This window comes from Syngnathoides biaculeatus, chromosome 23 (assembly GCF_019802595.1).
Source record: "Syngnathoides biaculeatus isolate LvHL_M chromosome 23, ASM1980259v1, whole genome shotgun sequence".
In the NCBI taxonomy this organism is placed as follows: Eukaryota; Metazoa; Chordata; class Actinopteri; order Syngnathiformes; family Syngnathidae; genus Syngnathoides; species Syngnathoides biaculeatus.
The window spans coordinates 4877856-4894465 of NC_084662.1; the positions used below are offsets into that span (position 1 = coordinate 4877856).

At 43.1% G+C, this 16610-nt stretch overlaps 1 protein-coding gene across 1 annotated transcript in view; it reads left to right on the forward strand.

The window, feature by feature from the left end:
* ptchd4 (patched domain containing 4) overlaps positions 1-16610 on the forward strand; it is a 39956-nt gene continuing 23346 nt past the window's right edge. Inside the window, exon 1 of the mRNA XM_061812398.1 lies at positions 1-585. Within this exon, the coding sequence (XP_061668382.1) occupies positions 37-585 (549 nt within the window). The 5' untranslated portion in view covers positions 1-36. The remainder of the gene's footprint in view (positions 586-16610) is intronic.

Genomic DNA, 16610 nt, shown 5'->3' on the forward strand with positions numbered 1-16610 from the left:
GGAGACGGGGCATCTGCAAGCTGGATTTTGTGGAGGATGCTGCGGCAAGTGATACACAGAGGGCTCAAGGCTTCTTTCTACTGGTTAGGCTTATTCGTTAGCAGACACCCCGTTTTCTTCCTCACCGTGCCCGCGGTTCTCACCATCATTTTTGGATCTACGGTGCTAAGCCGATTCAAACCGGAGACGGACCTCGAGTTGCTGGTGGCGCCGACGCACAGCCTGGCAAAGATTGAACGAAGTCTGGCCAACAGCCTGTTTCATATCGACCAGTCCAAGCACAAACTGTATTCGGATTTGCACACACCGGGCAGATACGGCAGGCTGATCCTGCTGGCCAAGTCCGGGGGAAACATCCTGGAAGTGGCTGACCAGGTGCTGCAAGTTCACAAGCAGGTTCTGGATTTGCGGGTCAATTACAAAGGATTCAACTACACGTTCGCGCACCTCTGCGTGTTGAGCCACAGAGACAAGCGCTGCCTCCTGGATGATATCATCACCATCTTCGAAGACATCAGACAGGCTGTGCTTTCCAACAGCACTTTCCACAAGGTGCCCGTCAGCTACCCCAACACGACGTTAAAGGTGAGTTGGGTGCCCTGCAGCGCCACTAAAGCAGGCCCCTTCTTAACCTGTACTACCCTCTCGCCTCCAAAATATACTTGAGAGAGCGAGAGAGGGAGAGAGGGAGAGAGAGAGAAGAGAGAGAGAGAGAGAGAGAGAGAGAGAGAGAGAGAGAGAGAAGAGAGAGAGAGAGACTGATGGTGCAGAATTCAAATCTACGTGCAGTGCCACGATTTCTGAATGGATGCAGCATTTCGTGGTGGGCTGCATTGCTACGTACAGTGTGGCCACGAGGCAACCCTCTCCATAACCCAAACATCTGGAGGACCTTTTCTAGGTCTTCGCCCTTGCGTGTGCTCGTGGTGGTGAATTGTATCGGCTCCACTGGGTCTTCAGCTCTGCACACACGTACACACGCACAGGGATATCCTCTTTCTTTTTTTTTTATGCAGTGGTTCCCTCTTGCCATCTCCTGGCAACACATGCAGCATGACATGACTGCAATAGCTAATATAGACTCCATTAGATTTTTTTTTTTTTTGCTTTGTCCCCTTATGCTACACGCATGCAGCAATGCAATGAAGTCTGAAATATACAATTTATAACAATTAGTAATCGTCTCTATAAAAGACAGATTTTCAGAAGGCAGGAAGGAGTGAGGTTGCAGGGTGACTTGTGCGTTACTTGCTACAGGATTGTGCAAGCATTTCTTCAATCATATGGTCATTTTATTCACTTGTAGTTACCTTCACGACACATCTGATGTGGAAAAATATGAATGAGACAGTGCTACTTTCAAGTATGTGGTGGATTAAATACACGGCTGCATTCTATGTACAGTATGTGAGTAATGTTCTGATGATTTGAACAATAACGGAAAAGATGCATACGCAAAATAATCTAACTCAGCAATTTAGCTGTCTTGATTTTCGATGGGTAAACGTGTCCCATGCTGAAACAGTCCAGATGAGACCTATTTTCAAAGTATTATTGATGAGTCAAAACATTAGGGAGTCGTAGTCAAGGCAATCCTTATTCACATAACATATTATTGTGACTCACTAAAATGTTTTTCTTTAGTGAAGACAAAAGTGCATACCAGTAAATCGAAGCATCTTCGTAAAAATTACGAGTTGCACAATTTATGTGTTATACTTCAAAATCGAGTCTATAGATGATCCTACCTAGATGTTAAATCCATTCAACTTTTGTCTTTAAACAATCATAAATAATAACAGTTAAGACGGGCACGAGTGAATGAATGTCACCATGTTGGAATTGGAGCTTCGAAGATTCTCACACATTGAGAAAATCAGACATATTTATTCATACCTCAGAAATAAGACCATTTCTTTTTCTGTCTGTCTTACATATCAAAAATTGTAATAGTCTTCAGAAAATGTCACAGAGCATAACCCCTAAAACTGAACTGTAAAGACATGTTGAAATTAAAAGTTTGATTTTATTTTTCTTGGAAACGATGTTGTCCTTTTTATTGACAACAGATGCCAATAATTGAAATGTGCATAAGTAAAATTGACAAAAAATCTAAATTGATTGATATTCAAAAGAAAATTCATTCAGCCAAGTCTTTACATTTATGGCACAAATTATATGAAGATTAAGTAGGTTTAATAACAATCCATGCATTTTCTGAGCCACTTATCCTCACGAGGGTCGCAGGAGTGCTGGAGCCTATTCCAGCTGTCATTGGGCAGAAGGCGGGTTACACCCTGAACTGGTTGCCAGCCAATCACAGGGGACATAGAGACAGACAACAGTCACACTCACAATCACACCTGGGGGCAATTTAAAGTGTCCAGTTAATGTTGCATGTTTTTGGGATGTGGGAGGAAACCAGAGTGCCCGGAGAAAACCCACGCAGGCACAAGGAGAACATGCAAACTCCATACAGGTATAGTCGGTATTGGAATCGCGGTCCTCAGTACTGTGAAGCCAATGCTCTAACCAGTCGCCCCACCATGCGGCCGTGCCGCTGGTTTAATCACCATATGTTCTTCTTTTGGTCATATTGTTTATCAGTTGTTTATTAACAAAATCATTTGTAACTTGTGATTTGTGCGTCTCACACAATGGCATCTGATTGTAACTGTTGTACAGTGACAATTAATTATTCTTCAGTTCGCTGGCGACTAGTCCTGGGTGTCCATAAGTCACCAGGAATAGGCTCCAGATAATTTGCGACCCAAACGAGGACAAGTGTTACAGAAAATTGATCAAATGATTAATTGTCCTTCTGGTTGGGAATGTGATCATAATCTTTTGTTTTGGAATTAATCATTTTTTAAAGTCTCAGCTATCACAATCATATTGTTTTGACTTTTTGCTTGCCCCAACATGAGTCACCATAGCAAGTCACTCGCGTTATCTCCGTTGCAGTTTTTGCAGCATATGTCCATTCTAACGTACTACTGTACTTGCATTTATGAGGTTGGGGCAAGGAATCAAATTTGCGCTGTCGGCATGAAAGGCACAAGACCAGTGCCTCCACCTTGAAACAATAATATTCAAATTTTAAATTGGTGTCGTCTGTCTACTTTTGTATTTCATTGGCAGACCAAAAATTGATAAGAATATATAAATAAATAATTGTGTCCTTCTGCTAGTCAGCTAAAAGAAAAAAGATAACTAATTTGGTACATGCAAAGCAAACACATGGTGCACTGGCTTACTGTAATATTGCATTTGATACTGTCATGATACTGTCCGTTCCAGCGTTTTCATAGACTTGTGAAACATTGTTAGTAGTGATCTTATTACAGTTGGCTGTAATGAAAATATGAGAAAATACTCCAAAGACAGCATTTATTTTTGTAAGGTATAACAAAAAAAAAAAAAAAAACAAACAACATCACCAGTAGCTAATATACATACATCCATACCTTGCTTATATTGCATCATGTAATTTCGCTGAAGGGCAGCCATGGAGCAGCTGTGGAGGATTGGCCTCACAGTTGTGAGTACTGGGGTTCAAATACTGGCCCCGCCTGTGTGGAGCTTGCATGTTCTCCCCGTGCCTGTGTGGGTTTTCTCCAGGTGCTCAGAAAATGGATGGATGAATGGAATTTTGCTGAATCATGAAACGTGTTTGTTCTATTTCTGACTTAAGTGGTCTTCATTTTCTTTTGAATTAAACATTATTCATTTTCATTTTTCTTCCTAAACCACATCAAGAAAATCTTGACACTCTTTGTCGTCATAAAGCAACTATTTACTGTGATTTAGATTGTGATATGCTATTGTTTATTATTAAATGTATATTTTCCATTTTTTAATCTGAATATTGAAGACAATTTCCTACACACAAACTTAAAAGGGAGTTTGTAGTTCTAACACTGCTGGTCCATATTCACCCAAGTTTCTACCAAAGCCACGCCCCTTACAGTTGCTATACTGGTAGCATTACTTATTCGTGATAGAGTTACCATAACATGTAATGTTATAATTTGGAAGTTTTTTGGACTGGCAGGAGAATGGATTACTGATTAGAGCATCTGCCTCACAATTATGTGGACTGGAGTTCAAATCCCGGCTCTGCTTGTGTGGAGTTTCCATGTTCTCCCCGTATCTCTGTGGGTTTTCTCCAGGGAATAAGGTTTCCTCCCACATCCCAAAGACATGTATGGTAGGTTAATTGAAGACTTTAAATTCTTTTTAAGCGAGAATGTGTGTGGAAATTGTGTGGTATGTTTGTTGATACAGTATGTGCTTTGCAATTGGCTGGCAACTAGTACCCTAACCTCTTCCTGAAGATTCCTGGGAAAGGCTCTAGCACTCCGCGACCCTTGTGAGGATAAGGGGGTCGGAAAATAGACGATTAGATGTAGTTTATGTGAATCCATCCATCCATGCATCCAATGTCTTCCGCTTATACGAGGTCAGGTCAGGGCAGAGTATCTTTAGCAGCAAATCCCAGACTTCTCTCTGAACAGCCACTTTCTCCAGCTCTTCTGAGAGGATGTCAAGGCATTCGTAGGCCAGCCAAAAGATATACAGTAGTTTCTGCAGAATATCCCAGGTCGTCCCCAGGATTTTCTCTCGTTGGGATGTACCAGGAACACCTCATAAGGCAGGTGTCTTGGAGGCATCCTAAACAGGAACCTCATCTGGCTCCTCTTAATGCGAAGGAGCAGCGACTCTCCTCTGAGCCCTTACCAGGTGACAAAACATCACACCCTATCTCTTAGGGATGGCTCGGACACTCTGTGGATGACATTTGAGGAGGAAATTCATTTTGCCCACTTGTATCTAAGATCTTTTTCTTTTGGTCACAAACCACAGTTTGTGATGATAGGTCAGTGAAGGAATGTAAATCGACTGGTACATGGAGAGCAATGTTCCCTCGAAGCTGCATACCTGCGAAATTGTGCACTTGTAGCGCACGCACAGTGCACATGAAAATCGATCCAGCGCAGTGAACAACAGCCTGACTTTTTTTTTTTTTTTAAACATGGCAGCAAGCGGTCTCTAACAAGATGCTGCTCGGCCACACCATGCCAAACAGTCTACTTTCTTGTTTATCTGACACTGGCTACCTCCTGCTCTTAAAGGGGTACACTCATAATTACAGACACCACCCACAAGTTGTGCTTTATTTAGAAACACAGTCTGGGCAATGTAGAGCAAAGACGAGTTACACATGCTGCTCATGTCTGCTCAAAAGAAGAAAAAGAAATGCTGTTGCTTTAATGAATGTCGGAGTATGTGAATAATAAAATAAAATAAAATAAAACAATGAAGAAAAGTGATCAAACTGGACACGATTTTCTCTTTTTTTAGTAAAAAAGGTCTGGTCTGAAGCCAAAGTAGAAAGTACAGGATGAGATGTTGTATAATGTTAAAATCCCACATTACCCTACCTGATAGAGGATGAAAGCACAGACAATAGAGTGCACAAAAAGCTAATTTTGTAGTTTAAAAATAGGAGACCTCATTACATTAACCTTAATACTGTTTGGTAGCATTATTCAGCTTTCAACATGCATTGCTAAAGATATTCTGAAAACAATAATTCAGTTTTACACCAAGGTAAACAGACGGGGATATAATTGTTGGTTAAAAATAAATAAATGAAACAAAGTTGGAGGCAACATTTCAAATTTAAAGTTCATAGTTGGCTTGGTTAGCAATTTTTTTTTCATTTGTTAACATTCTCATAATAAGTTTGCAAAAACAGAAATAAAATTATTACAATTTTGTGATGGTAATGTAAATGCTGTAATCTGAATCTTTTTAATGAGGCATGTGATGCCAATGGATAACACCGATCTGACAACAGTGCATACGCCTGATGTTGCTCATAGTGGTCAAAGGGACTGCTCACCAGTTTAGCGTGTTTCCTCAGATACGTCAAAAATCAGAGGGAACTTTGATGGAGAATTTCACCTTTTGGCTTGCTCCTTCTTCATGAAATCGGACTGATACAAAGTCTGCATCACTGCAGATGCTGCACCAATCTACCTGTCAATCTTCCGCTCCATTCTTCCCCTCACTTGTGAACAAGACCCCAAGATACAGCATTCGAAATATCCCACTTAGCGGAGGATCTCATCCCCGACCTGGAGAGGGCATTCCACCCTTTTCCCACTGAGTACCATCATCTTGATTTAGAGGTGCTCATTCTCATTCTCATCCATCCATCCATCCATCCATCCATCCATCCATCCATCCATCCATCCATCCATCCATCCATCCATTTTCTACCGCTTCACTGGGTCAGGTTGCAGGGGAAGTAGCTTCAGCAAGGATGCCCAGACTTCCCTTTCCTCAGCCACTTCTTCCAGCTCTTCCGGAGGGATCCCAAGGCGTTCCCAGGCCAGCCAAAAGACATAGTCTCTCCAGCGTGTCCTGGGTCGTCCTCGGGGTCTCTTTCCGGTGAGACATGCCCGGAACACCTCACCAGGGAGGCGTCCAGGAGGCATCCAGATCAGATGCAACAGCCACCTCACCTGGCTCCTCTCAATGCGGAGGAGCAGCTGCTCACACTGAGTCCCTCCTGGATGACCGAGCTTCTCATCCTATCTCTAGGGCCATGAGGAGGAAACTCATTTCAGGTGCTTGTATCCGGGATCTTGTTCTTTTGAAAGAAATTACCAACAATTATAAATAATTTCTAAATGAAAATATAACGTATACACATATTATATCTAGAAATATAATCAGTGGTGTGGTCTCAGTAATGGTTTTGGTAGGTTGCAGGACGGCTAAAAGTTTGAACGATTCACCTCCATGAAAGGTTCCTTTAATCTATGACCATTAATAATTGATAATTTCAGCAGATGCTCTGCTGATTTATTTCTCATGTCATTTGTGGTTTCAGCAAACGCAAAGGGACCATGCACACACGACGATGTTCACGTAATCATGAAATGAAGCATTCACGTGTGTGCTTGCAAACTAATTCAAGGGTGCCTCAGACACACAAAACACCAGATATTGGTTGTAATAGTTCATAGTTTTTTAAAATTGGCCTCTGAATCCCATGATGAAGTAATCCTCATTTATTGAGGTGAAGAAAATCTGCTCAAGAAAACCCTGGAATAGATGAAATCAACAATGTGTTATCCAATTATTTAGTCCATATTTATGTACATTTCAAAGTTTTATAAAACTATTTTGATACTTTAGAAATGTCCATTTATTTATGTATTTGTTTGTCCACAAGATAGCACCATCAACATAGTTTGACGAGCACATGCCTTTAAAAGGTCGGTGTGCGCTGATTGACTGAGACAAAAGTCAACGAATTTACACATGCAATAAATGGGCAATTTGTTGGCATGAGGCAATATGCCGAATAGTGACTGTTGATGCACTGTAGGCAATGTAAAATATCATGCTTCCCAAAATTCCCTGTGATGGTCTTTAATTACAAAGTGTTTAAAATCTATCAAGGTTCAGGCGAGAAGTAGGAGAGACCCAGATGCAGATAGGACAGGGAAATGAGGTTGTGAATGGATATTTTCTTGTCACCAAAGTAAACCAAGGAATTTATACTACAACACTAGGGATTAAGTATTCTAGTGTGGAGAAGCCTGGCAGAGTGGGCTCCAGGAGATGAGCACGGAGGTGCAGGGATCCGGAGCAGATGGCAAACTGAAGACACAGAAAATCAGAATGAGGCTGAGAAAATGTCTCAAAGCAAGTCAAGATAGGGGGACTAGGCCACGAACGTGACAAGGTGCATTGATAGTTTGGCGACGAGTTAGAATCCCACGGTGTCTTAAAAGCAGTCGGGTGTAATTAGGATAACAAGCTGCAGCTGCTGTACTCCCACACGTCAACTCCTGTAAAAAGACTCATGACGCATCCAAACACACACACACACACACACATGCACACACACACACACGCACACGCACACAGGTCCCAGGGTGCTGGAGCAGCAGCCCTGCCAAAATCCAGCTAAACATTGCTCTTTACTTGCATTTGTTCCATATTGGTTTCCCAACTAATTCCATACTGTTCTCTATTATTATGAGGATGTGCCTTAGCTACACTGTACATCAGGCTCGGTTAATATTTGTGAATTTATTTCATGAAACTCTCACTGTGTCGTGTGTTAACCAGTGGTGTTCAGTTCATTTTCACCATATTATTAAGCAACTTGGTAGCTTACCAAGTGTGTGAGTTGAAATGCTTTCTGTTTAACTCATATCAGCTCTATGTTTACAGATGCAAAAATGAAGTATCCAAAGAAAAGAACACTGTACATTTTATGAAACATGGAGGACGCTGGGTTATGCTTTGGTAAAAAGGCACATTACATATGGTTAGTAGTGTTATGGCATTGTTAAAATGTTATCATGCATCACCATTTTCTGAAGCAATCATTTAACCATAGAGAGCATTTGCCAATATCTAACACAAAACAAATTAAACATAAGATGAAGAATAGTCAACCTCTTAACAAAATCAGATATGGTCAAGTGAAGTGTGATGTTAGTCTGGGGTTTCATCCAGCACACAGACCACAAGCGACCATCTTGCCACCTGGCCATCTGAAAACTAATTGAAATTTACCGATTAGTTTCCTCCAACAAACTGAACACATGGCAATACTCATGTGTGATTATCTGCTGATAGCTGTTAGGGCATTTTCAGAGACTTACAATTGAGGTCTGACAAGTACGCATGTTGACATTATACAACCTCATTAGCATGGTCTTTTTTTTTTTTTACATCATGTCATCCATGGAGGTGAAAAAAGTAATTAGCCTATTTTGACATGAGTAGAAATAACTGATAAGGGGTTTCAAATGGAAAGTAAAAGTAAAAATGCATAAAAATAAGTACTCTAATGAAGTACAGATACCTGAAAAATCTGCTTCTCACACGACCTGCTAGTATATTACACTCAGGTCAATGCTTGTTTTAGAGTGCGGCCCACAATTCTCTTTAAATGAATCATACAACAGAGAGTGCTATGCAGTTTCGGCAAGCAGCAGGTCAGTGACAGTTTAAATACTTGTGAGTAGAGGATGTGACTGAAAGATGGGAGAGTGGATGAGGCAGCAGCGCTGGCTGGTAGCTTTTAGGGTATGAAGGCCAATAAATGTCAGGGTCCACTGTCCATGTGCATCGAAGGCAATAAAAGCAAGTCAAGAGCAAATGAATGACTGGGCACTCAGTGGCAATAGCATGTGCATGATGCAGGTCATTCCAAACATGTTGCCTTGAAAAAGGAAACACAACTATTTTGTTTTAGAAAAGTGTCAAATATGTTGTGCAGTGAACATACTGACCTCTGCCTAAGGCAAAAGGCAGAAGGCGAGATTTTAAATGGTGAGTAAACTAATCAGCATACAAAAAGCAAAAATACAAAGAGGATCCTGTTTTTTTCCCCCTTTTCAATAGAGCTATTGAGGTAATCAAACGTAGACTTCAGTACAGTTCTGTCACTGGAAAGGACAACCACAATGGTTATACCTCTCTGATAGTGTAAATCTAAACTGTCCATTACTATTGTAAAGGCAGAATATTTGATATGTCTTGAATTGGATAGCATTTTATGCAATTGGTCAACATATTGTAGCTGGTTATTCTTCAATTCCACTTGTGCTCAGTGCTGAGGCGAATATTCCTTGCATATATTTACTGTATTCTCACACAGCTGGGGAGCGGAAGCTCCAAACTATCAGTGCAAGGGTTAAAAAAATATCTTTGTTCCTCTGAATGTTGTTATTTTAAATGCTGAATCTTGGATCCCCAAGAAGACAGCAAATATTAAGCAAACAAACAGGATTTACAGTATTAAACCAAACACGCCAATAACAAGCAGTACTTTGAAGCACATTCCCAAGAACACAAATAAACACACAGAATTCAATTAACACAACATTATAGGTACTAAATAACATATACTGTATTTTAGAGATGTTTTCATAAAGGGACAGACAATAAGGAGAGCGACATGACAGTAAATGGAACATGAGCAAAAAGAAAAATATATACCATAATACATGTCCTCATTCTGCTTCTGCTGAATCTAAATACCCAGCTGATCGTTATGATCAGCAGGTGCGGCACAGGAGACTCCACCCACCAGCACTCACCAAGGAAACAGAAAAATAGCCAAAACATTGGGAGAGAAACACAAACATAATAATATGACTATTAATATTCATTGTGATCTGCACACAATCCAACACCCTTGTGTCAGTTCCAACTCCCCCCCCCCCCCCCCCAAAAAAAAAGGAAAACAATACCCGCAGCTTTCACTTTATCCAGGACTCTACAGCATTGGGTCTCAACCACTATGCTACAAATTAAAAACATTCAAATTGTAAGGAATATATAGCGCACCATATTGCCGGTTAAACCTAGCTGCTCTGCAGTGCGGGACCCATTGAACCTGAGCAATTTTTTTAAATTGCCCAAGATCTATTGCGCTGTTGGTTGTCACAATAGACGACACAGTTATTCAAAGATATAATTCTATAGAATACCAGCTGAAAAGACCAGAAAAGATCGATGGGTTGCCGGTCAAACAAAGCTCCTTGGGAGTCGCTGAACCGGATCACATTTTTCCCAATGCCCGAGACCTATTGTGGTGTTGGTTGTCACAATAGACGAGACAATTCTTCAAAGAGCTCATTCCATGGAATACCAGCTGAAAATATGAGAAAACATTGATGGATTTCGGCAATTAAATGGGATGGATCGTGCTCAACGAAATACACATGCCTGTGTAGTGATCATTAAATTTCAGGTAGGAATTATTCTTCTCAATCTCAAATAATCAAGAAACATTTATAACGCTAAGTTGACTCATTTGAGAACAATACGTATTAAAAAAAAAGCTGTCGCAAAGAGGTTTATGCAGGTTTACATGTGGCCACAATACGCTGCCGTGTATGGAGGAGACGACTCCCTGTCCTCATGTTTTTATTCAGTCATAGTTAATGGATGCGAGTTTTTGTAAAACCGGGGGTCATTTATTTAAATATTCGAATTTGTGTTGAAAAAATCTGAGTGGCTCCATCAGTATGTGGGATTTATTCCTGATTGCGAACAGATCCAGCAATGAAGTAATTGTATGCGTCCAGACGTTTATATGCTTTCAAACTTTTCTGTGTAAATCTCGACGAATTACTCACCAGATACATGTGTATATCCAGTTGTCAAAGACAAGCGGAAGCCGATTAACAGTCCAATTTCTTATTGGCGAAAACATCGACTTCAGCATTAAATATGGGTTCTCTATGCCAAGTGTCTCTAATTTTTCCACGTACCTTTGTTTTATAACACCTTCTAAATGTCTAACGGTGTCAGACATTGTGCTATAAGGCATATTTTCTTTTCTTCTCAACGGAAATAACTTGCAACATTGCTTTTTTTGACCAGCAATATGGAGATGCCATGTGATTTTATGACGTAGGTGCACGAGCTCTATACAGTATGTGCAACCAACATCCGCATTCGCCAAAACAGTTTTTAGTCTATAATGTGTTTTGTTTTCCACAAGGTGTCATCATGGGCTACCAAAGATGATAACATCCGATATTAAGGCTTTCGTTCATGTTTACATAGATCACATATTTTTATAAATAATTGATACATACCTATGTTTAAATTTTCTCCAAAGACACGACCCCTAAAGAAAATAAAGCTATAAGGCTTTTAAACAAGTAGGACTTCAAACCATCATGTCATGAAATCCCATAACCTGTTTTTTGTGTTTGATCACGTGGTGTCTCGGATTGAGCGGGTTATTGATCTACTACAAATGTGAGGTGTAATGACTGGTGGAACAATTAAATGTTGTTTCTCTAGATGGCAGAAAATACAATTACCGTGTATCCACCTTTATGTTCCCTGAAACAGGCCCATATTTCAAACAGTATATATAAATTTGTGAAAACCGTATTTTCACGGCTATACGGCGCACCGTATTAAAGGCATCCTCAGATGCGGGTGAAATTCCATTATTTAACACACGGACAAGACGCACCGTATTATTAGGCCCAGGCAGGGTGGTGCTCGCAAGACAGTGAGGCCCAATAGCACCTTTATTTTTGTAAGCAGAATAACAAGGCTAGATTTTTTTCCCTCCACTACAAGCGGTGGAAGCGAGTCTTGAGTCAACACACCGTCTTCATCCACCGTTTCACACCAAAAAAAAAATCTTTACACCACAGTAAACACAACAGCACAACCAGCAGACCAAAAAACGATGAGCCAAGAAATAATTGACACAAAACATGCACGTCAAACGTTATTTACATGCACGTTTAGCGCTGCAAAGGATATAGCTATATAGCAACATTACCTTAAAGCATACGGGAGCATTCATGCACGCTATTTAAAAAGGTACCGGATAGGAAACCGAGTTCAGTGGTACACACTTTACTGACATATATATCCATCCAACAGTGTAAATCGTGAGTTCAGTTGTACTTTTCGTGAGTTCAGTTGTACTTTATTTGAGCATTTAACTATGTAGCTATAGAGTATAACTGTATAGAGATAGCCGAAACCATACGGTAGCGTGTATGCACGCTTTTTAAATACTTCAATAAAGTATAACCGAACTCGTTTCCTTTTTGAATAGCGTGCATGCAACCTACCGTATGCTTTAAACTAGTATCGCTATATTGTATAGCTACATTATTAAATATATTAATAAAATACAACCGAACTTATTGCGTATATGATATATCCCACGTTGTTCACAACTTCACTTTGCTAAACCTGTTCATGTCAATGTCCAGCGAATGTTGTTGCTTTTCTTTCACAGCGATTCTTTGTTCTTTGATAATTAATCCATTGCTCGTGTTGTTCTTCCAACTTGGGCCACCTCATCTTGTTTCCACGGAAATTCAGCTTGGTCTTCTCAACTTGGCAAACTTGGCTCGCTTTCCCACTTCCTCAAGTAGAAGCAGACAGATGGCGTTTAAGCTTGCTTGGCACCATGTCGCTGTTGGATAGCTTCTCGCCACACACCAGGCATAACGGAGTAGGTGTCGTCTCATCCCCGGTGAAAGTAAATCCAAACGAAAGATAGCTTTCACTATATTGCCTTGAGCTCACCGTCTTTGCTTTCTTTTTCCCACCACTTATACTAGGGCCTACATCTGGGTCAGAATCTTGTCCAGGGCCCACTTCGGAGTTTGCAGTTGTCCTTTTTGAAAACTTCTCCATGACTGTCACCACGGCCTCTCAGGTGCATCACTAATTCTCTTGGAGGAACGAGGCAATCAGCTACGTGTTGGCACACGGACAAATATTACATTACTCTGCCAGCCTTTACAGCACGGACACTGGACAATGACATAATATTTGCAGAAAATTATTCATAAATGTTAATTAAAAAAAGTGATATTGGATAATTTCTCACGGCACACCTGATGATCTCTCACGGCATACAAGTGTGCCACGGCACAGTGGTTGAAAATCACTGTTCTGGAGGGCTGGATCCAAAAAGTTTGGATGGTTTAAATAAAGGCTGTCCAAATTGTGAACATTTATTTTTTTTAGCAGCCCGCTGCATGGACTGAAATGAACATTTCACTTGCGGTCCTTTATAACCCCTATCGGAATCAAAATTATGAGATATTTTTAAATTGGAAATATTTATATATTATTCTGGATGTCCAGCTATCCATCCATCGATTTTATGCACCATTTATGCTCTCTAGGGTTGCAGGCACATCTTTTTATCTCCACTGTCTCTTCACCATGCCTTACAGTGCTGTGACTGTCTTTCTTTATCTTAATTATTCTTCATGCTATATGATTTATACAAAGTTTACTATGTAACAGCACATTGTGGTAGCTTCCTGTCATGTCCTGGCTGGGCGTGGCCAGCTGATTGGGAGGCGGACACCTGCGCCTCATACAATATCCTCTGCCAGATTGTCGCATCTCATGCCCCTGTTCCAGCACTCCCGTATCTCTGATCATGACCCCTTGTGTACCGACCTCCACCTGTTCTCCGACCGACCCTGTAAACCTGACTCCTTTGACACTTCTGCCTTCTTTGATCGATCTCCCGTGTACCGACCCTCGCCTGTCCCCTGACCACCCTTGTAAGCCTGCCACTACTAGTACTTATGCTCTCTTGGACTTACCTGCTGGTCGTCGACCTCAGCACAAATAAAGATCTCCTCTGTACTGCCTGCTTGCCTCTTGAGTCGTATATTTGGGTCTGCCCTCGAGCATCCCTCGTGACAGAACGATCTGGCCAAAACATGGACTCTGAGGCCATCCACCGGCCGCTGCAACTCCAGGGCAGACGCCTGGTCGACCAGGAGGCTGCTCTCCAAGTGACGAATCAGAAGCTCCAGGAGATTTGTGCTAGTCTCCCAAGCTAGCGTGGCTGCCATGCCGACGGTGGCCATTCCGGCTGCCACTACGGTTCAGCTCATATCACCTGCGCCGCCCGCTGCGGAGGTTCCACACACCTGCATTACACCTCTCTCCCGACCAGAACGTTTCTCGGCCGACTCGGGGAACGTCAAGCCCTTCCTTGCACAATGCGACCTCCATTTCGAATTGCTGCCTTCCGCCTTCCCAACAGACCGTTCCTGGATCACCTTCGTCATTTCGCACTTGACGGGCAGGGCGGAGGCGTGGGGAACGGCAGAATGGAGCCGAAACGTCCAGAAACGCGTCGCTCCTGGACAGCCTTCGTGTGCGCCCTTTCGCAGGTATTCCAGTACGGGGCGCCGGAACGCAGGGCAGCTGCGTCGCTCATGACCTTACGCCAGGGCCGGCATCGCGTCTCAGATTACACCATTGAGTTTCGGATCCAGGCCCTCCACGACGCCATCTTCCAGGGGCTCTCTCCGCAGATCCGCGACCTCCTCATCGCCGTGGACCTCCCCCCCTCATTGGACGCCCTCGTGTTGGCACTCAAGGTCGACCAAAGGCTCGTCGTCCAGGGACAGATGGACGCGTTGGCCGAAGAGGAAAAGGGGGCACCCGTTCCGACTGTTTCCTTGTCACCTACTTCCTCGACGGAACCCATGCAAGTGGAGACCCTCGGCGGTCCAGCGGAGGAACGCCTGCGTCGTTGGCGAGAGGGGCGTTGTTTTTACTGTGGATGTTTGCGACATTTAATCACCCAGTGCCTGGTCTGACCGAAGTGCACCAGCCTCAGGATTTCCACTTCGGTGAGTGTCCGGTATACCGCGGCGGAATCAACTCGTTCACTCCTTCAACTCACTCTCGGCACGGAGGGCCATTCATGTACTGTATTGGCATTTATCGACTCAGGGTCGGATGCTTATTTAATCAACCCCCGAGTGGTTGAGGCGTTGAGCGTGGTGACTTTTTCGACTCAGCGGTTCCACAATGCATACGCCACCAACAAAAAGTTTCTCTGCCGTGTGACGCTGTGTAATCAGACATTACGAATGACTTTTCCGGATGCCCACATAGAGTGTATCAGTTTCTATGTTTTTAATTCCAGGAGTAGTGATATCATCTTGGGAAGCCTGTGACTCAAGGAGCATAATTCACATATTGATTGGACTACGAGCCAGATTAAGGTGTGGGGTGAGGACTGCCATAAGCGGTGCTGCATTGCCTGGGAGGATGGGGGTATACTAGTCGCGCCTGTAGAAGTGGAGGAGCTAGGTACCACTCCAGAATTAGCTGCGGTACCTGCTTGTTATCATGATCTGAAGGAGGTTTTTTCGGAGAATAAAGCAAAATCGCCGCACTGCTTATATGATTGCGCCATCGAACTTCCTCCCGGCACCTCACCTCCGTGAGGGAGGTTCTTTTCCTTAACTGGACCAGAACACCAGCCCATGAGTAGTTACGTCAAGAGTCGCTGGCAGCCGGCTTCATCCGCCCGTCGTCCTCGCCAGCTGGTGCAGGGTTCTTCTTTGTGAAGAAGAAGGACACTTCGTTACGACTCTGCATCGACTACTGGGGACTGAACGACATCACCATCAAGAACAGGTATCCCTTGCCTCTGATTGTGATGGCGTTCGAACAGCTGCAGGGAGCTCGGATCTTCACCGAGTTGGACCTGCGGTTGCCTACCATCTGGTGTGGATCCAGGAGGGGGACGGCCCAGTTGCTGCTGGACGAGGTCTTTCGATACCACGGGCTTCCGGTGGACATCGTGTCGGACAGAGGACCGCCGTGAATCTCGTGTTTCTGGAAGGAGTTCTGCTCATTGGCACTTCGGCAAGTCTGACATCAGGCCATCACCCAGAGTCCAATGGCCAGACAACGAGGGTCAACCAAGATCTGAAGACCGGTCTTCACTGTTTAGCATCCTGGGACCATAGCACGTGGAGCCAGCACCTTAGGTGGGTAGAATATGCACACAACTCACTACCCTCCTGCTCCACAGTTATGGGTCTGTTCCACGTTGTGCATGGCTACCGCCCCTCTCTGTTCCCTTCGGTGCCCATGGACTCCGCGGTGCCATCCGCACTGGTGGTGGTACGTCGTTGTAAGCGGACCTGGGAGGCAGCACGCAGGAAGCTGCTGGGCATTGGCAGCGCCTATAAGTCTGCAGCGGACCGCAAGAGGAGAGGCGCGCCGATGCTCAATTTAGGACAGCG